This window comes from Salvelinus fontinalis, chromosome 38, assembly GCF_029448725.1.
Source record: "Salvelinus fontinalis isolate EN_2023a chromosome 38, ASM2944872v1, whole genome shotgun sequence".
NCBI lineage: Eukaryota > Metazoa > Chordata > Actinopteri > Salmoniformes > Salmonidae > Salvelinus > Salvelinus fontinalis.
The window spans coordinates 35,406,648-35,428,275 of NC_074702.1; the positions used below are offsets into that span (position 1 = coordinate 35,406,648).

A 21,628-nucleotide genomic window follows, 5' to 3' on the forward strand; every position below is an offset into this window, starting at 1 on the left:
TGAAGTTGATTGCATTTAATCTATGTTTGATTTTCTGTGATACGTGAAGATCTCGGTATGTCTCTGCATCAAAACCTTGTATCTAGAAAAGGCAAGTGATTAGCGATTGAAAAATCCATTGCCACATAGTCAAACCCCATTTTTGACCCTCTTTCTTTCATTAGTCCCAGAGTTATTAAACTTTCGCAGCATATGGAAAAAGCCTGACCACTTTCAACTTCTATAAAAACAAATGTCTCTTCCCCCACATTGAGGCATTATTAAATTCCTCTCCTTGATTATACAATTATTGAGCAAACACAATTACTCTTGGAACCAGGAGTGAGATGCAGCTCTGTCATGAGTCTGCTTCAAATGACACAATGACCTGACCTAAACAAAGATGGATTCTGCAACAGAGTTGAATATTTAATCACTTCTTGTACCCTACACCTGCAAGTTACTGCATGTGTGTACACTACTTTTTAAACTTCTATCAAACAACACAACCAGAGACCCATAACGATTTAATGATTTTTAATTCCTTTATTTTTTCAAGTTATTAAGTGGCTGGTCGTACATCTTTTTATTACCGATACAACAATGAGGGTCTCAAGAGTTTCATTTACATTCATTCACAGGACCCATACAAAAACGAGCGCGCACATCAAGACAGGGGGAGGGGTGACTGGGGGGGGGGGGGGGGGGGGGCAGGCAGAGTATACTACAGATTACACACGTTTTGTTTTTTAAACAAATGGAGGAAAGACTGGTGTGAGGATATTGGACAGTACAGTGGCAGTAATAAGCAGTTCATGCAACTCATCGCTCGTACCTTGGTCAACAAACTCCACGCTCCTCTCTATCCCTCGTCATCTTTTTTTAGTAACATTTATGCTTTTTACACGGTTAAATAACGAGCACCTTTATGACAGTGTTGGTGTTGTTAATATCCACACAGAGTAAACACAGCACATTGTTTTTGGCAGTCAGAAATGGTATTGTTTAGCTAGCTGTTTTGTATTCCTATTTTGTGCAGCACTTCGATAGATATATGAAGCAAGAGATGCTTAAGACAGGAGGAGACTACACTAATGGGGGAAAGGGTCTGAATCTGTCCTGACATTGGAAATGCCATGCTTGTAGCAGGTCCAGCGTGAGTTTGGTTTCAGAGCAGTCCGTCTGCTTTTCAACGGGCAAAACAGTGCACTTTAGACAAATGTCCGTTATATCTGGATGGGGAAACTCCCAATACCATACACATTAGTGTCTTAATCAATCTACATGTACTGAAAAACAAAGGAAAACAACATTAGAAATGATAACATCATCCATTGATTTCTACAATTCAGTGGATACTACAGACAGAGACTTTTAGTAGGTTAACAACTTTCAGTAGCTCGATGTCATTTTAGCACCGAAGATCACAGCCGGCCATAGACCCTAATGTAAAAACATGGAAGGACAGCAACACTTAAGACAGGACACGTACACTGATCATACAGGAGGATAGACGTACAAACACATGACCAACTGGCCATCGCAACAACCCATGCAAGCTGAGTAAGACAATGCTTAGCTAGGAATTCATGTCAGGTTGTACAGAAATGGGAGAGTTTGGGGGGAAATGACAAAGACAAGCATGACAAGACAGATAATCACTCGTTTCTGAACCAGAACCAGACCTGTTCACACTTTCACAACCACAAGCGGTCAGGGCCAGGTCAGTTAGACCTAAGCTACTTCAGCCAGGTCTGGTCCAGTTAGCCAGCTTTGTTAGACGACTCTATACAGACAGACAGAGAAATAGAAATGAAGACACAGGTACTGTAGAGCTACGACAGGGGTCCTTTAGGCTGTAAGAGGGGGTCCGATGACTTCGGCAACAGTTCACATCCAAGATGGTTACACAGGAGAGGCGGGAGGGAGAAGCAAAGGCGGGGTGCACAGATTGTGTCGCTATATCTACCAGCCAGGTGCGGTGGCGGAGGCATTTGAGTTATAAAATGAAGGGGTTAGAAAAGCAGGGAGAGGTGTGTGTGAGTCGACAAAGATCCGTTCTTTTATCTTCTTTGTTTTCCCCCACTCGTGTCCCTTTTCTTGACGTCTGCCTTTGTGCTCTTGAAAGGGGACCTCATTTTTTGGGTAGAGACCCAGTCCGGCTTGCGCCCTGCAAGAGAGTGAGAGACAAAATAATCATCAGGAAATTGACTGTTTTTGTCATTCGCTAACGATGCTTCACTAAAAGGACCTGCTAAATAGGACACAAATGTCCAGCTGTATATTGACGTACAGTCTACGTGGCCTTGAGCATTGTGTAGAATTGTTTTGTTAGAATAGGTGGGTGACTTCTAGGCCTACAGTATGATCATAATTGTTTATTTTGTGAATTCTCGGCTATGCCCTTAAAAGAAACATCTCCCAGTTCTAATTTGCATGTTGTTGCCAAAACTGATCAATGATGTGTTGTACTGTGTTCACCAAGCTCGATCCCTAAGAATAGATTGTGCATTTTCTCGTGGGGATATAAAAGTGGGAAAAAGAGGGGAGGATTGGAATGGAACAAAGATTATACAAATGAGAAAATTCTTTAGGGAGAACTATTGGAATGAATATAATCCATAACGTACAAAGCCTTTTAAATCTCCTGAAACAAAAGGAGATCAGAGGAAACGTGCCAGGCTCTGAGCCATTCTTACAGCAATTTGAGTTTCAAATCATTATCGGTTCGAAAAACAAACTAATTAGAATGCGGTAACAGAACTGAAGAATGGAAAACGTGAAATAAAAGTCCGTCCCCAGATAATGATGAAACAAAACGGTAATCAGAAGCGCTAGAGATGGTGGCTTTAGCTTAGCGCCAATTAGGCAGAGAGATTGTGGGGAAACAAGCTATTAGCAAGAGAAGATTGGTGTACTATTTACCCACACATTTGTAGATTTGATCGTCTTCATCTTTTAGTTTCATAATGCATCATAGTCCAGCTAGCAAAGACACCTATGCAGGGAGCATGTGGATATATACAGACTCTCTAAACATTTTTAAAAGTAGGCCCCTGTATGGTAGGAGGGAGATGACTGTGCTTGGTTGCCTTGCTAATCATTGTGAGTGCACTGACTGTACCTACGGGAACATAAGCTCCCAGTGCCTATTCTGCCTAATTAAATAACTGTATCTGAAGCTTGGGCCAGACTGGGTAATTAAAACTGCCAGAGACCTCCAGAGCATGTCCTGGAGATTAGCATTCACCATGCCATGGATGACGCAAGGAGAGACAAACAAACAAACAACAGCCTCTCAGAATGCAGGGGCTCTCCGAGTCACTACTCAGAGGAGAAAGTGAGTCTACTGGCAGAGTGAGAGGTGAGAAAGATAAGCGGAGAGCGTAAGAGAAGGAGAGAGACAGACAGAGGTGGAGACCAAAAGAGAGAGGTAGAGAAAGATACAGTAGAGACTGTAGTAAAAATATCTATATTAATGGTATACTCTCTGTTCAAACATCTCAGTCATTTGTTTGAGATGAACACACCGGGGTAGTATGCTGCTCCTCTAAATGTCATTCAGTATTCACTCAAGTGTAAATAAGTGTGTCTGCCTTGCCTTTATGTGTAGCCTACTGTGTCGGAGAAAGACCTCTTGTATAAGTCTGTCTGTGTAGTATTACATCCCAGTATCACATACAGTGTACCTGGTACACACATGCATGAACCAGATGGTCAATCTAATTAAAAGCGCAATGTCCTAGTTGTAGGAAGAATGAAAGGCACTGCTTCCATAACAGCTTGGCTTACCTGACGATGTGTTTGCAGCCGCGTAAGCCATCGGCAAAGTGAGCGAAGCTACCACACGCCACAATTGTAATTGCTAAGCATCTCCCATTGCAGTTAGCACAGGTCTTAGAACAGCCATTAAGAGTAAGCAAGACTACTATCCCTAAAGCTGGTTTCGAAGCCCTTTTTTTCACAGCCAGGTGTAGGCCCACAGGTGCACGATCCCTGCCTGCAAGTAAGCTGCCAATTATGTTAGGCGCTGCATGTCCGCATCAAGCCAAAAATAGCGTTACCTTTGACATCAAACTGCACTCTTTAATGCATGAAGCTTAAAGCATCAGCCAGACACTGTAATTATCACTGTCTAGAGGCTGTCTCAAGGTGCAGTTATTCTGCTGGTGGTGTGATAGGCAGTGGAAGGTGTCACCTTAGCCTATCAACGTTGAATAAATTCATAGCAAGTAAGAGTAAGTATATATTGCCGCCCATGACTCATTAGCTACTCACTGAATGGTGGGTATCATCACTGAGGTGAAAGAAGGAGAGAGAGACAGAAGGGAGGAATAAAAGAGAAAGAAAGACCCCATCGGTTTAATCAAGTGCACATTCGGGAATTTGTTTCAATAACATACAAAGGGAATTATATAATTGGATATTCCCTTTTTATGTTAATGTCAAAGACAGGGACACAAATGTCAAAGACAGATCAGAGCGTTTTTGTCCCTTTTAAAATGGGTTTCGTTTTCCTTTACCATTTTGAAGATCTTGGACAGGGTTCCGCTGTCTCCTGCACCGGCCTTCTTCGCCTTAGCGGATCCTGTTGACTTCTGAGACCCCTGGAAGAGAGCAGGGGTGAGGTGAGACACCGGGAGACATTGTTGTCGTCACCTAGCATGGTGGCCCAGTCAGTGTGTGCTTTTGCCAGCTCATCTCTCTGTTTGTTCATCTAAATGATTTACTAATGGCTAAAAAGCGGCATCATGTGTACATATCTTACGTGGGGTATTGCATGGTTGTTTCAAGAATGATAATATCATGTTGCATGAAAACGATAGAAGCCAGCCGGTGACGAGGTTATAGAAAAGATGGCTATTGAGTCAGTGCCTCTTATCACGGAGTGACATTGTACGTACAGTTTTGAACTAGTCTAGCCTAGATCAAAAAGTGGCTCATTCGTGGCGGCGTCGAAGCAGTGGAGCAAAAATCAATCCGAGTCAAGTGGAAGTGCTTCACTTAAGCACTTTTCTAAATCAAACATTTGAAATTGCATCTCGGTAACAGCTGAGCTGTGGCTGCTCTGACTCTCACAGGGGGGGGATTTAGACTGGGAACCGTTCACGCAGAACTCGGAGAAACATGCACGAGGATGAATGAAATGTTGGGGAGGAACACTTCAAAGTGTTATTTAAAGATCCCTTACCTCAGAGAAGAGCTTTAAAGATCTCATCCCTTATCACGCTGTTATTTAAAGATCTCATCCCTTATCACCCCCCCCCCCCCAGACAATGTTAGCTGTTATGTGTGACTCATAACATCCACAACACACACACACACACTCACACCACGCACTCATACACACCAGTGAAGGCTTCTGAGGGGAGGACGGTTTATAATGATGGCTGGAATGGAGTCGATGGAATGGTTTCAAATGTGGTTTCTATGTACAATTCCAGTGAATCCATTCCAGAGGAGCCGTCCTCCCCTCAACAGCCACCACTGACACACACACACACACACACACACACACACAGAGACATACAGAAAGACACAAACGCATGTGCACACACACACACACACTCACACTCACACTCTCTCACACACACACACACACACACACACACACACACACACACACACACACACACACACACACACACACACACACACACACACACACACACACACACACACACACACACACACACACACACACACACACACACACACACACATGTATGCACGCTCGCACAGGGGCCAAGACTTCAAATTCAGCAGGGTGAATAAGAAAAAGCAGGATTAAGTTGCTGGTTATCATACCGAAAGGGAAAAACGACTTCAGCAAGTAAAGAACTGGATATTCAATTGAGCCGGAGGCGGAGAGCTTGCCAAACCAAACCACTCAAAACATGATTTAATAAAATAGAAAAACTGATGAGGGTGTTATGCATGTATGCTTGGATTACAAGAAGCTCTCAAGTCTTAAAATGGCTACAGAATATACTGTTTTAAAGAACGACCGGGGATTTTTCTCCTCGTTTTCTTTAGCTGTAGCGTTTAACCACGTACCTGGCCTAGTTTCGCAGTCATTGCCGTCCACTGGACAAGGACACGTAAGAGACAGAGACAGGGAATAGACAGGGGTGAGACGCAGGGGTGAGACACAGGGGTGAGGGGAGGAAAGTTAATCACTCAGAGCAAAGGCAGTGCAGCAAAGAAGAGATGAGTCCACATCCAGGGTAGAGCATAGCAGAGTAAGGCAGACGCTCGCGTCACCAGAGAGAGCACAGACTCAGTGACATACGTTCAGTGACATCACATGTTAACAAAGACAAATACACAATCCCATCCAAAGACTAAAACAACCTTCAACTCCTCAATTGGACAATATTGACAAAGAGTAAGGTAAATGGGGCTCACCCTAGACTTAGGAGGGGCAGGGGACACCTGAGGGGAGAGAGTGACACAGACCTTTAGAAATACAATAGATGAGGGTATTTCTCATTACATTTTAGTCCTTTAGCAGACACTCTTATCCAGAGCGACTTAAAGGAGACCATTAGGGTTAAGTGCCTTGCTCAAGGGCACATCAACTGATTTTCCATCTAGTTGGCTCAGGGATTTGAACCAGTGACCTTTCGTTTACTGGCCTAAAGTTATTTCTACTGCTAGGCTACCTGCTCTTAACCGCTAGGCTACCTGCTCTTAACCGCTAGGCTACCTGCTCTTAACCGCTAGGCTACCTGCTCTTAACCGCTAGGCTACCTGCTCTTAACTGGTAGACCACCTGCCGCCCTCATATCATCAAGTCAAACATCAACAGTGGCAGGCAAACTATGCAAATGCGTTTACTCACGATCGTTCTGAAGAGGCGCACAACAGCGTTCTCCCCACCCTTAGGGGCTGCCTTGGCAGGTCTGACAGGAGAGGACAGGCCACGGAAAGAACCCTGGAGGAAATGGAGGGAGGGATGGAAGAAGGAAAGGAGGGAGGGATGGAAGAAGGAAAGGAATCAGAGATGGAAGAAGGAACGGAGGGAGGGATGGAAGAACATTATAAAGACACAGCGGGAAAACATATAGCCCAACACAACCTAACAATAAAGTGTGCTACCTGAACCAGACCAGGCTCTACTCTGGTTCCACTCTCCAGCTCCTGAAAGGTGTTACCATTGGAAACAGCTGGTGGCATATTGCCAAACACCAGGGATGCTGGAAGCACATTTTCTGGGGCTGTGGAACGACTTCTTCTTCAACTGGATGGACTACCTGGGGAGCTCTTACATCCCAGGTTGACCTGAGATAAGCTCTCCGAGTCATTCACAGCAGACTAGTAGGTGAAGTAGGTGTACACAGATATCGCCCATCCAAAACTCATTCAAACTGAAAATAAGTCATTCAAAGCTAACTGGATGAAGGAATTATAAACAAATGAATAAAGTCAGTAGGAGAAAGTTTTGGCTCTTTTGCAAAGTGTGATAAATATCAACACTAAATGCTGTTGAAGGGGAAGTTAAGTAGAGATCAATGCAATTAAGTTGTACTTCAGACAGATACATCTTCAGGGGATTGGATAGGGATGAATGCAAAATTAGCTCAATGTCTCGTTCTCTTGAACTTGAATAAACAGCATCCCCCTTTTTTTCTCACAATATGCTTCAACGTGTACTTTCCAGGCGCACACAACTGGGACCTTAATTAAAATTGTGTGATTCTGAAAAGATTCATTGTCCTTTTCTCAATAATAACCCCGATTATTCCCGGTTGGCTATTTAGGGATATGTTTGTGAATAACATCCTTTGATATAGCGAAACCCATTTCTTCCTAATGAGTGCCTCTCTCTCTGTGGTATTTTGTGGCGTGAGAGCAAGGGGACCTTTATAACCCCATTAATGTCAGTAAGTGAAGAGAGTGGAGAGGCTGAGGCTCTCACTGAATCCCTGTGATTATCCCTATGAGAGAACTTTACCAAAATGAGAGGGCAAACTTTCACCCCTGTACATCATTCACAATATAATACACTCATTAGTGGTTCCAATTGAATCTCATTCACTGTCTTTTCTGCCCATATATGGATGGATGGTTGGATGCAGACTCATGCAGACAATGACCTCAGGAAACAAACACATTAACATAGAAAATGTGTTTGTTCTTATGAGCATTATCCTCTCCAATAAATAGGCATCTAACCCGGAGGACCAGAGGTCATTTAGAATCTATCAAACCAAGCGGCGCATCCTATTGGTAGTGGATGATAATATCCAACACATTTACGAATACAGATGACGCTCAGTAGAATAGCCAGGTAGCATGGATGTCGAGAACAAGTGGAAAATAAGTTATTTTCAATCAAAAAAGTGCTCGCTGGGTTTGTGCTGGAGCTGGTACAGGTGATTTAATTCCACCGCTTGTGGTTGTTGTGAGGAACTGATCTGTCTCACAGCTGTGACTGGATGACTCAACGGTTAACCTTTCTGTGTCCCAGCAGCTCTGTCACCAAGATGGAGACAACAGGGGTGCGTACCAAATGACACCCCATCCCCATTTTGACCAGGGCCCATCAACAGTAGTGTAATATATAGGGAATAGGGTGTCATTTGGGATGCAGTTCTAGGGGTTCATTACTGATTGCCATTTGGGATGCAGAACCCTGTCCACCGTTGATTAGGAATGACATCAATGTTAGGTACAACACACATCAGAAGTTCCAGTCATGTTCCCACTAAATACAGTTCCAGAGGTTGAGCGGCCTGAGAGAAAGAGTTAGGGAGAGGAAGTCAGAGAGTGGAGGGAGAGAAGTAGAGCGAGAGAGACATTGAAAGACAGGGGTAAGACAGGCAAGGAGTTAGTAAAAGAGGAATAGATGTGAAGAGAGTGTTGCCGCGGGTTTCTCTGTACCTTCACACCCATGCGTTGTCTTCAGATAATGCAACTAGACCAACAATTATACACTATTGTATGTTACATGATGTTGGCAGCTTGAGAAAACCTTCAAGATTTTAGCTGATTCAGAGTTTTTGGAAAGTATTGTTCTGTGGAATTGTTATGACTCTAGGAGTCACAGGAGGTTGGTGGCTCTTTAATTGGGGAGGACGGGCTGGTGGTAATGACTGGCGTGGCATCAGTGGAATGGTATGAAATACATCAAACACAGGGTCTCCAGGTGTTCGATGCCATTCCATTTGCTCTGTTCCGGCCATTATTATGAGCTGTCCTCCCCTCAGCAGCCTCCTGTGACAGGAGTAAAAGGTCATTCAAAATGCATCAGTGAATCAGGCAATAGTTCTGAAAATATATATATTATTAACACCTACTTTACCTTATTTTACATTGAGTAATCCTCAAATCTGAATTTAGAATCCGTTTTGATTTATTTGTAAAGAAGGATCACAATATTCAGTTATGAACTTCACATGTCCTTCACTGAAACATGTTGCACTGAACGTTGTCAGTATAGTATTACCAAAACACAAGAAGAGTGTTCAAAGGACAACGCTATTCTGACTCAAGGGGGGTCCTTTCAGGATAGAGCCGAGCGGGGGATTACTGCGCAGGGAGGGGGGGGGAACGGTCTCCTCTCTCTGTTTGATGTTTGAAGAGTACGAGAGGTAAGTGTGTGTTCCAGGCACGGAGCGCATTGTTATTTGGCCACAATTCAGACTTCACAAAGTAGCTGTGCTCGTTCCACAGCGGGAGCGAAAAACAATACAAACGCACCACACTGTCATCCAACTTCCATAAAGCTGCAAATCCCGTTTCCTCCTCAACATACATGACTGGATTTACACAACAATGGACGCCCGTTCAACATTCTCTAAACTCAGCGAGCTGCTCTTCATTTGACACTTCACTATCCCATTAACACGTCAGTGTCGTTTCACCTCTGACATAGAGCCTGTTATCCAGAGGTATTAAATCAGTTACCTCTATCATGACAACAGCCATAAGTTAGAAGTGGAGTCATGAATGGATATGACACCAGATCACACCGTCATGTTAATGTCATAGTGACCAAAAGTTTCCTGCAGTGAAGAACAAGGTCACCTAGACCCAGCTAGAGACAGTATTCAGGACTCATAGGACACCTCCTCCCTGAGGATTTAATTACTGTCAAACCTCTCTCCTCAGAGGTGCTGGAGGTCAAACCTGGACGCTCCGACTCCTTCAGAAATGGATCACGGTCAATCATTTATTCTGGAATAAATGAATTGTAATAATGTATTATTTACTAAGGAGCAGGAGGATATGAGTGATCACTACATCCTATCCTATTGGGACAGTGTGTGAGTTATTGTGGACAGACACAAATCACAAACTGCCCACTGTCAAATAAACAGATCTTACCCACAATAGGTGAAACATCCATGCACCCTACATTAAAATTATGCACAATTGAAGTCGGAAGTTTGCATTCACGTAGGTTGGAGTCATTAAAACTCGTTTTTCAACCACACTACAAATTTCTTGCTAACAAACTATAGTTTTGGCAAGTCGGTTAGGACATCTACTTTGTGCATGACACAAGTAATTTTTCCAACAATTGTTAACAGACAGATTATTTCACTTCTAATTCAGTATATCACAATTCAGGTGGGTCAGAAGTTGACTGTGCCTTTAAACAGCTTGGAGAATTCCAGAAAATGATGTCATGGCTTTAGAAGCTTCTGATAGGCTAATTGACATAATTTGAGTCAATTGAAGGTGTATCTGTGGATGTATTTCAAGGCCTACCTTCAAACTCAGTGCCTCTTTGCTCGACATCATGGAAAAATCAAAAGAAATCAGCCAAGACTTCAGAAAAAAATTTGTAGACCTCCACAAGTCTGGTTCATCCTTGGGAGCAATTTACAAATGCCTGAAGGTACCACGTTCATCTGTACAAACAATAGTACGCAAGTATAAACACCATGGGACCACGCAGCTGTCATACCGCTCAGGAAGGAGACGCGTTCCATATCCTAGAGATGAACGTACTTTGATGCGAAAAGTGCTAATCAATCCCAGAACAACAGCAAAGGACCCTGTGAAGATGCTGGAGGAAACAGGTACAAAAGTCCTATATCGACATAACCTGAAAGGCCGCTCAGCAAGGAAGAAGACACTGCTCCAAAACCGCAATAAAAAAGCCAGACTACGGTTTGCAACTGGGGGCACATGGGGACAAAGATCGTTCTTTTTGGAGAAATGTCTTCTGGTCTGATGAAACAAAAATAGAACTGTTTGGCCATAATTACCATTCTTATGTTTGGTGGAAAAAGGGGGAGGCTTGCAAGCCGAAGAACACCATCCCAACCATGAAGCACGGGGGTGGCAGCATCATGTTGTGGGTGTGCTTTGCTGCAGGAGGGACTGGTGCACTTCACAAAATAGATGGCATCATGAGGATGGAAAATTCTGTGGATATATTGAAGCCACATCTCAAGACATCAGTCAGGAAGTTAAAGCTTGGTCTTCCAAATAGACAATGACCCCAAGCATACTTCTAAAGTTGTGGCAAAATGTCTTAAGGACAACAAAGTCAAGGTATTGGAGTGGCCATCACAAAGCCCTGACCTCAATCCTATCGACAATTTTGTGGGTAGAACTGAAAAAGCTTGTGTGAACAAGGAGGCCTACAAACCTGACTCAGTTACACCAGCTCTGTCAGGAGAAATGGGCCAAAATTCACCCAAATTATTGTTGGAAGCTTGTGGAAGGCTACCCGCAACGTTTGATCCAAGTTAAACAATTTAAAGGCAATGCTACCAAATACTAATTGAGTGTATGTAAACTTCTGACCCACTGGGAATGTGATGAAAGAAATAAAAGCTGAAATAAATAATTCTCTCTAGTATTATTCTGACATTTCACATTCTAAAAATAAAGTGGTGATGCTAACTGACCTAAGACAGGGAATTTTTACTGATTAAATGTCAGGAATTGTGAAAAACTTAGTTTAAATGTATTTGGCTAAGGTGTATGTAAACGTCCGACTACAACTGTATATATAGTGCTATTATATAGTCCTCAATCCATCACAGCTTTACATTTGACTTGGATTTGATTGTCCGTCAGTGTCATAACTGACAACTTGGCGATTGATTAATAAGACTGACCGGCTGCAGATCCACTAGCCACTGACTGACTCCTTTGGAGTGAAATTTACTGTAACAGTTCGTAGTCTCAGCTGGACAGACTTTTTGAAGTACTTGCCAGATGACCTCTTTGGTTGTCTCTTTGCTGAAACTTCTCCAAATATTTAAGAGAAGCTAGCAGGAATTGGACAACTACCTCAGGGGGTTGACAGTTTACAACAAAGTGTCATATTAGAAAGCAGTGGAGCTCTAGAACATTCTCTAACACTGATGAAAAATAACAAGACAAAGTTGGGGACTACAATCTAGTAAACCATAATTGAACTGGTTCTTTTACCATCCAATACCAGGGTACTGGACCAGACATCTAGTAGACCTAGCTCTTGACATTTGACAGTGCTTGTCTTACAGTGCCAGGTGAAAGTAGGGTAATAGTAGGTATACTCTACACTCCTCATCAACTCTGGATCCTAAAACAAACAAAACACCAACTATACCACAGTCAAATAAATGTAGTGCTCAGAGAAAGTTCAGGTTGTTTTTCTTGTCCTTGTTTCACTCTCAAGTACGAACACTTGACTTAACTTGACTCTGGCTATCACTATTAATGTCTTAGATTTGGTCAAATATACACATTTACAAATTAAGAACAAGGTAGCATTGACTCCTTGACTCTTTCATTTTTTTTGACCATGAGGAACATCTAATGGATTCAATGAGAAGTAGCATGAAAATACTTCACTAGAGGTCTCCAAAACGTGGGACAGACAAAGTGAGACAGACTTTCTTGTTTTCATTTTGTATTCCGGTTGGTTTTGAAAATAGCTGTTATTTGCCCCTTTGCACAAAACACAAAATGAACACAAAATGAAAACAGGAAATAAACACTGTTGTTTTATCCTGATTTACTGTATCTTGATAAGCTTTCCAAGATGTTCAATTAAAAAGCAATTCAAAAAATACTTTCAATTTAAAAAAGCATAAAATACTAATGTGACTGAAATATAATTTTCAGTTGAAAAAAAGTCATGAGGCATTTCCAAAAGAAAGAATTCAGCATATTAACCTGGTCCCAGATCTGTTAATGCTGTCTTGCCAAATCCTATGGTCACTGTCATGCCAAACATGATTAACTTCTCACTGTGCCCATCAATGACAGCATGATCAGATATGGAGATTGAGGTGAGGCCAGACTGTTTGGCATGACAACAATTATAGAAGTTGGCTAAGAAAGCGCAGACAGATCTGGTACCAGGGTATCAGTCAATGTCGGTGTACCTTCTAGTTCTTTCATCCAAGAAGCAAGACATTAGCCCACATTTTACATGGCCTTAAACTACTTAATTAAGCTACTTACACCACACTTCTCCCAGCCTCATCTAGACAAGTGTGCTGTTACTGCAGAGTGTGGTCTTATCCACTTAAGAAGTGAAAAGACAAAACAAATGGGAATAGTTTGATGATGTACATTCCATTCCCTCTTCAACTAGGCCAGCTTCTCCCATTGGCTATTCCTAGCATTGACCACCTCAGCCCAGCATGAGAGGTTACTTCTCAAGCTCGACTGGATCGAAATTGAATTGTTAGAAGGACATTCACCGTAGTGTTGCATCAGAGGAGGGTTATTAAAAGTGTCATGACTGTCCTTTGAGGATCAGAATGGGCAGATCAGACGGGTGGGGGGTGACAGAAACCAGGCCTCTCTCTCTCTCCCACAGAGATGAGAGGGGGAGCTGCTGGATGGTCACCTTCACACCCTGCTATAAATCTCTAGAGGGGGTACTTTCTCTCTCTACCCTTTAGTATTGGGATTGGAACGTCTTTTGTCTAAAGAGACTTCTGCCAGCCCAAAACTCTAACGTCCAAAAGGTGAACTTTGGAACAAATATTTCTAACATCCGAATGTGGGAAATGGTCAATGAGTAGATGTAGAAAACGAATGTCATACTGCTTTTGATTTTGTGAAGTTATTAAAAACTGTATGAACCAAATACCGTAACTTAGGAAAGAAACCCCCTTCGGCTGTCAAGTTTCCATCCAATATGTTGTCTATGTGATATGAAAATGGATGTAACTATTTTTGTTAAGACAGGGATGTGATTTTAGTTTCTAATAAGATCATTGTTTTTCATATAAACTGTGCACAGTGAGTAGCCACGCCCCTAGTGAGGTCAGAGTTCGTGTCAGTATGACGGAATGCCCCCGTTGGCCAGAGTGCTTAAAAGGACTCGCTAAGATGTAACATACTCGACCAAAAGAAGAGAGACCATGGTCCACATGTTGAAATGGTTGGAAACGCTGAAACTCTCAACCTCAACACTAGATCAGAAGATAACCTCACCTACCAGACCAGTAAAGCATGGAGCGTTAGCTATATGTGGGGAATGATTAGAACTTTGCCTCAACTTAACCTCACCTACCAGACCAGAAAAATGTCCCATTTATCTCTCTCTCTTTCCCCACCCTCTCTCCATACGTGTAACAAGCCATCATATCTGGTCAGTCTACTAGGGACTTTTGTCTCATGTAAGTGTATATTCTGTGTTATTATTTAGTTAGTTAGTAAATAAATGATTAAACCACTTTTTGTAGTACTGAATAATGAGCAACGACTGTTCAGAATGAGAACTGATGAGGTAATGATTAATAAGTGACTGTTATGGATATATAACTTATATCTTCTTGAGTTTAATTCGGGAGATGGTAACTCGTTAAACAACTACTTCCGTGGTGCCCCAAATTCCTAATCAATTAGTTGTTACATGATTCATTTAAATCTGGTAACAATTAAACATAGTTATTTATTCAATCCCCTAACTATCATCAGATTAATGAAATTCACATCACAACAAAAGTGACATTACATAATAACAACAACAGCAATACAAAAGCATAACAAAACACTGCTCAGGGTGGGTGTTGTTAAGAGAGTTTAATCAAGCCATTTATCCAAACGCTCAGAACAGGATCAGATGTTGGTCATTACAATTCACAGGAAATATAAACAAAATTACAAGCATCAGTCGGATAGCTCAAAGCATTACAAAAGGGATCAGCGAATAGGATCCATGGATCCACCCTGGGATCAAACAGACTCCCACACACACAAACACAGTTCCTGACTGGGTAAAGGAAGAACTGGGTTCAAATACTATTTGAACTCCTTAAAATACTTTTAGCGTCTGCTTTAGCCTGCCTTGAGTTCCAGATGGGCAGGGTTTTCACTTTTGAGACTACTCTATTGGCTCCATTGCGCCAGGCAAGCTCAATCAAGCCCAGCTGAAGCATTTGAAATGATTTTAGATAGTATTTGATCCAGGTCGGGGTAAAAGACACCAGTGAACCTGAGCGGTGCTCCATCTAGCTGGCGGGAGGAGTTCAGCTCTTAGAAGCTTTTGGCCAAGACTCTGGGGTTGAGTTAGCTTGGGTATCAGTCTGCTTCTGCTATCATGCCACTCCTTGTCACGCAAACATTTTGTTGACATGTTTGGCATGATGGCACAAACAGACTGGTACTCATGCCAAGGATGAGTGCAAAACCTTTTGGGTTCTGAATCATAAACTGTTGTTGTACTGTACTTTTAACATTCTTCAGGCTATCGGGTCCTAGTTCTGATAAAGTTACTCAATAGACCCAGCACTTAAATTGACTTATTTTGCTGTCATGGAGTTCAGTTTCATGGTGACTGCACATAGACACTCATTTATCCATCAAATTAGTCTAATAAGGTCTTCCCCTTTTTGAATAATACGGATTACCAATCAGCTTTGACAGGTAAGAAATTGGCTTTAGTTCCTGAGGTTAAACCAGTTTTGTCTTCGTTTTGGTGATATCTTTCTAATTTCTTAAAATAAATATGACGTCACCATGCAGATTCCCATGAACTAGTTTCAAACCAGAATCAACTAATGAAAAGATAAAAAAAATAAAAGGTTAAACCAAGACAAGTATGTACAACAGAAAGAGCTAATTCCAGGTTGTAAAAGGATCCATGGCTGAACAGTGAACGTTCATATCTGTCAATAACAGTAGCCCTTTCCTGCAGTCAAATTACGTAGTGGCCTCATGGGTGAAATGTTATTCATAATCTTTTATAAATTTATTATTATAAAAAAAAAAAAAATTAAGCTGCAAATCTGGTGTTTATGTCAAACGGTTTTGTTATATTTCAGTCCTCTGTGACGTATATAAAGTGTAATATTGGGATGCAAACTCAAAATTGAATACATTCCAACTCTATATCTGACATAGTACAGGTGTCTTCTTTTCTTTAAGCCCATAACCATGTGTGTGAGGTGTATACTTTTGTCAAAATAGATTTGTTTAAGATTACCAAAAAACACTGACCCTGATTTAGCCCACTGCAGTAAAAGGTTAAAGAAGGATTTTTAAGCCTCGAGACTATTGAGATATGGATTGTAGTATGTGTGCCATTCAGAGGGTGAATGGGCAAGACAAAAGATTGAAGTGCCTTTGAACGGGGTATGGTAGTAGGTTCCAGGCACACCGGTTTGGTGTGATACACAGCTTCCCGTGTGTATCAAGAATAGTCCACCCTCCAAAGGACGTGTTCCTAATGTACACCCAGTGTATATTTCCACACTATGAGGCTGGAATAATACTGTGAAAATGTGAAAATTATGACAATTCCCTTTTAGTGTAAGAGCTGTTTGAAAAGACAGCCTGAAATGTAAGCCTGTTTTGGTGGGACTACCAGGCAGTCAATTAGTTAATAGACCAATAAAAAAAGAGTTCCAAACCTCTCTGCCAATAACAGCTCGTTTTCCCCTCCCCACTCAGACCACTCCCACATAGTCCTAGCTAAATTCTTGCTTGAGAAATTACTCTTTGCTAAGAAGCAATTTGTTTCTTTTGACCATTTTAATTGAAAACAATCACAGTAAAAAGGTACTTGACTGTTACCCAGAAATGATTTGATATTAGATTTTTTTTTAAACGGCTACTTTGGACCTTGAAGATACATTTTTTTATTTTTTATTTAATTTTTTATTTAAATATGTTTATCCTTTTTTAAACTTTGATCAGTGCAGAAAAAATATATATATTCTGCCCGAGGCAACAGAGAGTTAGGGATCATGTATTTGAATTACAAACACTTATCACACATCTGAAGGCAACTCCACTACTCTGATGTAGAAAACAACATACCATTTCCTGAAAGAACAGAAAGAGGTGACAATGAAATTCAAACAAATAGATAAAATAGATAAAAACCAAAAAGCTAATACTGCCTCTTTTTACAATCATTTTGTTCATTCAATTTTGACAGGCAAAACACTGACATTTTCACTCGTGACAGATGTTTTAGCAGTACATTTCAATGATGTTTAAAATGTGAAAGAATCTGATCTACAACGCACACAACCAAATCATTCCGAAATGAAAAACAAAAATTGCTAAAATTACTTTGATCTGGGATTTAATTAAAACATGCAAAAGGCAAAAGATTTTTGTCCTCTCTGAAGTTGTTATAAGGCTTGGGAGAATGCATATTGTTGAGACAGTTCAGACCACATTCTGCAACCTATTGGATCACCATCTCAAACTACCATTCTCCTCTCTGAACCAATGAGGAATTCACTCCCAATCCCCAGAGTGAAACAGAGCTGGACAACATAACAGAGTTGGACTTGAACTCTCTCTTCAACACACTGTACCAACTTAAACACATAACTGTTCAAATATACAGTACGTTTTGTTTCAGACTTTCCTCTGCTTCCAAAGGTGACAAATGATACACAAACAGTGCCAAGCGGACTGAAATGTGCACTGCACTGCGTTGCCATATCAACTTATCTACATCCCTTGTCACCAGCTCAAAGGAGAGGCTTTGGGATTTAGCATTTAGCACATCACAGAGAGAGCGCGACAAACAAGGCAATGTGGGCTCAACTATTCTCACTGTACCGCAACAGTTATCCACACACACATCTGGGTCCAGGTGGCGCTTGCTACGCCAGGATAGTGGGTTCAATTCTCGGGACCACCCATACTTCAAATGCATGCACGCATGACTGTAAATCGCTTTGGATGAAAGCGTCCTCTAAATGACATATATTATCTGAACTCCGACTACACAACGCAGCATCTTGAATTCTACATAAACCCATATAGGATAAGGATTAGCCGAGATAAATGGGTTCTCCTACTCTTTAGTATATTATATTATTTATGTTGGATTATGTACAATATTATGGGCTAGAGCTGTCTTTGTAAAGGAGTGAGAGAATCCTAGTCGAAGACTCTCTCCACACCCGATGGAGGTCCATGCAAGGCATTTAGGTTATAGTTCCCCACCATGGACTATCCACAGTTAAAATGGCAAACAACTAAAGACTCAGAAATCAGGTAAATTGTTAGCCTACCAATCATAACAGTCTTTCCCAAAATACATCCAAGTAAGGGTGCTGACATATGACATTTCTTACAATTTTCCCCATGAAATCTCCCGAATCATTACTCTCTCTTAAAAATACCTGATACACAACTTTAAAATGGCTCCAGTTTTAGATATATTTATGAGTTAAGCATACAGTATATTTGGAATGAAAGCACACACACACACACACACACACACACACACACACACACACACACACACACACGCACACACACACACGTAAATGGATCAATTCAATCATTCACTTGTACTGTACCACAACTATGACCATATAAGTAGCACAGATGCTTTGAAGCTCCAACTGAAATAAAATGTAAAATATACAATTTTAAATACAATTTTTTTGTGGTACTAACAATCACAAAACAATTATTCCAATGACTTTAAGTCAAAGCCTCTTTGCGCTACACTAATCTCAAACCACACCCAAATCAGTTATCCAGTGTCTAAATGTAGCTTTCAATGCCATTCATTCGCAAATAAGCACATTTCAGGAGAATGTCATAAACTTTGGTACATCACAAGAAAAAAGACATCAAATCTAAGCAAATTGAAACAAAAACTCGTGACAAATTCTTGCAGATCACAATCTGCCAAAACCATAAGTCAGACATTAGTTCGTCAAATGAAGACTGAACACAAAAATGAACCATGGTACTTTAAAGGTGTATCTTTGAAACAAATCAAACTCTCTCCTTTCCTCACCTTGCTCTTCCTCTTCTTGTCCCCTCCAAAGAAGTTCCCAATTTGATCCATAAGGCCAGGGGCCTTCTTTTTCCTTCCCAGGCTAGACAGTCCAGAGGAGCTTGCAGTTGCCATGTCGGTGGTTAGGGTTGGGTAATGCTGCTAGTATCTCTGTAAGTGGGGTTCGGTCTCTCAGGTAAGAGCGAAGGGGGTATTGAGAGCGAGAAAGGAGGGCAAAGAAACAAACTTAGTCTAGATCCTGATCCTCTGAACCGCACTCTGATCCTGCTCCGCTGTGCTCTTGGATGGTCTGCAGCTCATCCGATTCAGAAGGGCGGTCTTTGAAGGTGTTGTCCTCGCGGCCCGGGGCATCTCGGGAGAAGAGGCGGACCAGGTGGGGGCGTGGCACGGCGCTATCGTCAGCATCAGCTGTGCTGGCCTCATAGCTGTTGGGCCCCTCAGCGCCCGTGGAGTCAGTCACCGCCGCCGCCTTCTCAGAGGGGCAGCCATTGTTCGGGTTCACATCTGCCTCGCCCAGGCCTGCGCAGAAACAACAAGGGTTATCTATTGGACTATGGGCCTGCATGGCGCACAAGGGCCCTGCACAATGAGTCCCTTTGACAAGACCCTGCCCTTCCTGCCAGAGAAACTCAACAGAGAAGGGATCCAGAGTGACATGCCCTGTAATAGATCTAGAACACAGATCAAATACATAGCTAGGAGATTATTGCACATGGGAAAACCATACATTGTTAGCAAGGGTCATTACCTACAGTACTATCAAAACGGTTTCAGTGTCTCCTCCCTCAGTCCAAGCCAAAAGTTCCTTACAGTTATAATACTGTATAAAAGTAACATAGCACACACACATCCTTCCCCAAACCCCCACCACAAGCCCGATAATGGCATAATTTCCACATTCCTGTACAGGAATCATTTCACCAGGTAAGTTGACTGAGAACACATTCTCATTAACAACAATGACATGGGGAATAGTTACAGGGGAGAGGAAGGGGGGGTGAATGAGCCAATTGGAGGCTGGGGATGATTAGGTGGCCATGATGGTATGAGGGCCAGATTGGGAATTTAGTCAGGACACCGGGGCTAACATCCCTACTCTTATGATAAGTGCCATGGGATCTTTAGTGACCACAGAGAGTCAGAACACCTGTTTAATGTCACATCCGAAAGACGACACCCTACACAGGGCAATGTCCCCAATCACTGCCCCGGGGCATTGGGAAATATATTTTTTTAGACCATAAGGAAAGAGTGCCTCCTACTGGCCCTCAACACCACTCCCAGCAGCATCTGGTCTCCCATCCAGGGACAACCCTGCTTAGCTTCAGAGCCAGGCCAGCAGTGGGATGCAGGGTGGTACTCATATCCCTAGGTCAGTCATTTGTCATTGAATGTCCGACGCTGACACGCTAAATCACACGTTTCTCCATTTGTTTTCCACATGTGCGAACGGACACTATGGCCATCAGTGTGACGCTGAGATCTACGGCATTAACTGTAACTTATCCCCTTCTGACAGAAGCCAGCATGCTAGCTAGCTCCCGGAGCACAAGGCATGCAGTGCAGCGTTCCCTGAAGAACAATGTAGACACTATACTGGAACGAAATGGTGTAGGGAAAAACAACAGTGGAATCCGCATGCTGATATGTCCTCAACAGTGGCCTATTGTCAGAGCCGCATAGTTGTTTACGTGGGACAAGGAGGCCAGTGTCACTAAAATAACTCCTATAAGTATGGATGTTCAACCCGATGCACAGTGACACTTATCTGACGCCTGAGCAACTGCGAGGCAGGTGTTGGCTTGAGCCGGTTTGAGCAGATCATTGGGTTCGAGAAAGACCTCGACAGTAACTCAAAATGGATCAACAAGCCGTTCAGATGGAAGGATATCACAGCATTTAGAATACAACATAAACATAACATTTAAAAAAAAAAAAGAGCAAATTTGGAGAACCAAACCGAACTTCCAGATCTGGATCCACTGACAAATGTTTCCGATTCTATGATCAAAGAGACGCGTTACATTCCTGATCAGCTATCTTCCAAAGGGCTATGATGGATCTGAGTACAACTAAAGCACGGACGCCGATACTGTTAGAGTTGTGGCGAATGATGTACATGGCGGTAGAGCCTTACTACTCGAGTCAGCTGCAACGACAAATCACAGGCACTTGAACTGGCACACCGAAATGAAATATCTACCATCAAAGCAGGTTTACTGTAGCGGAAGCCATTTCCTTACTAAAACAAATTGCTCTTAGATATGATTGTGTCAGGATGAAAGGATGGCTGGTCTCAACCCAAAGATCAAAGCCCATTGGGGGAACCAGAATGCCACCAGCACGTCTTTTCTTATTTCTCTAGGAGTCAGTAAGACCTTGATACTTTCCCAGCGAACAAATCACAGAACCAAACATCCCTCGTCACCTTGGTGAAAGGCAACTGTAATTGCGATCCTA

The 21,628-nt window shown here is 42.2% G+C and overlaps 2 protein-coding genes across 8 annotated transcripts in view; both read right to left on the reverse strand.

The window, feature by feature from the left end:
• Window positions 1–499: 499 nt before the first annotated feature.
• Window positions 500–19,393, reverse strand: LOC129837618 (myelin basic protein-like). Of its 7 annotated transcripts, none has more exons than XM_055903924.1 (7): window positions 19,169–19,393; window positions 6,824–6,916; window positions 6,388–6,414; window positions 6,037–6,066; window positions 4,503–4,577; window positions 4,258–4,276; window positions 500–2,149 (listed from the first exon to the last, which is right to left on the reverse strand). In XM_055903924.1, the coding sequence occupies exons 1-6, from the start codon at window positions 19,280–19,282 to the stop codon at window positions 4,274–4,276; spliced, it is 342 nt and encodes a 113-aa protein (XP_055759899.1). In that variant the 5' UTR covers window positions 19,283–19,393; the 3' UTR covers window positions 500–2,149; window positions 4,258–4,273. The 7 variants fall into 7 exon arrangements, with proteins under 7 accessions (XP_055759899.1, XP_055759897.1, XP_055759900.1 ...); XM_055903922.1 differs by having other exon boundaries at window positions 4,503–4,586; window positions 19,169–19,282; XM_055903925.1 differs by lacking the exon at window positions 6,037–6,066 and having other exon boundaries at window positions 19,169–19,282.
• Window positions 19,393–21,628, reverse strand: part of LOC129837617 (myelin basic protein-like) — a 31,718-nt gene continuing 29,482 nt past the window's right edge. Inside the window, exon 3 of the mRNA XM_055903918.1 lies at window positions 19,393–19,687. Within this exon, the coding sequence (XP_055759893.1) occupies window positions 19,395–19,687 (293 nt within the window). The 3' untranslated portion in view covers window positions 19,393–19,394. The remainder of the gene's footprint in view (window positions 19,688–21,628) is intronic.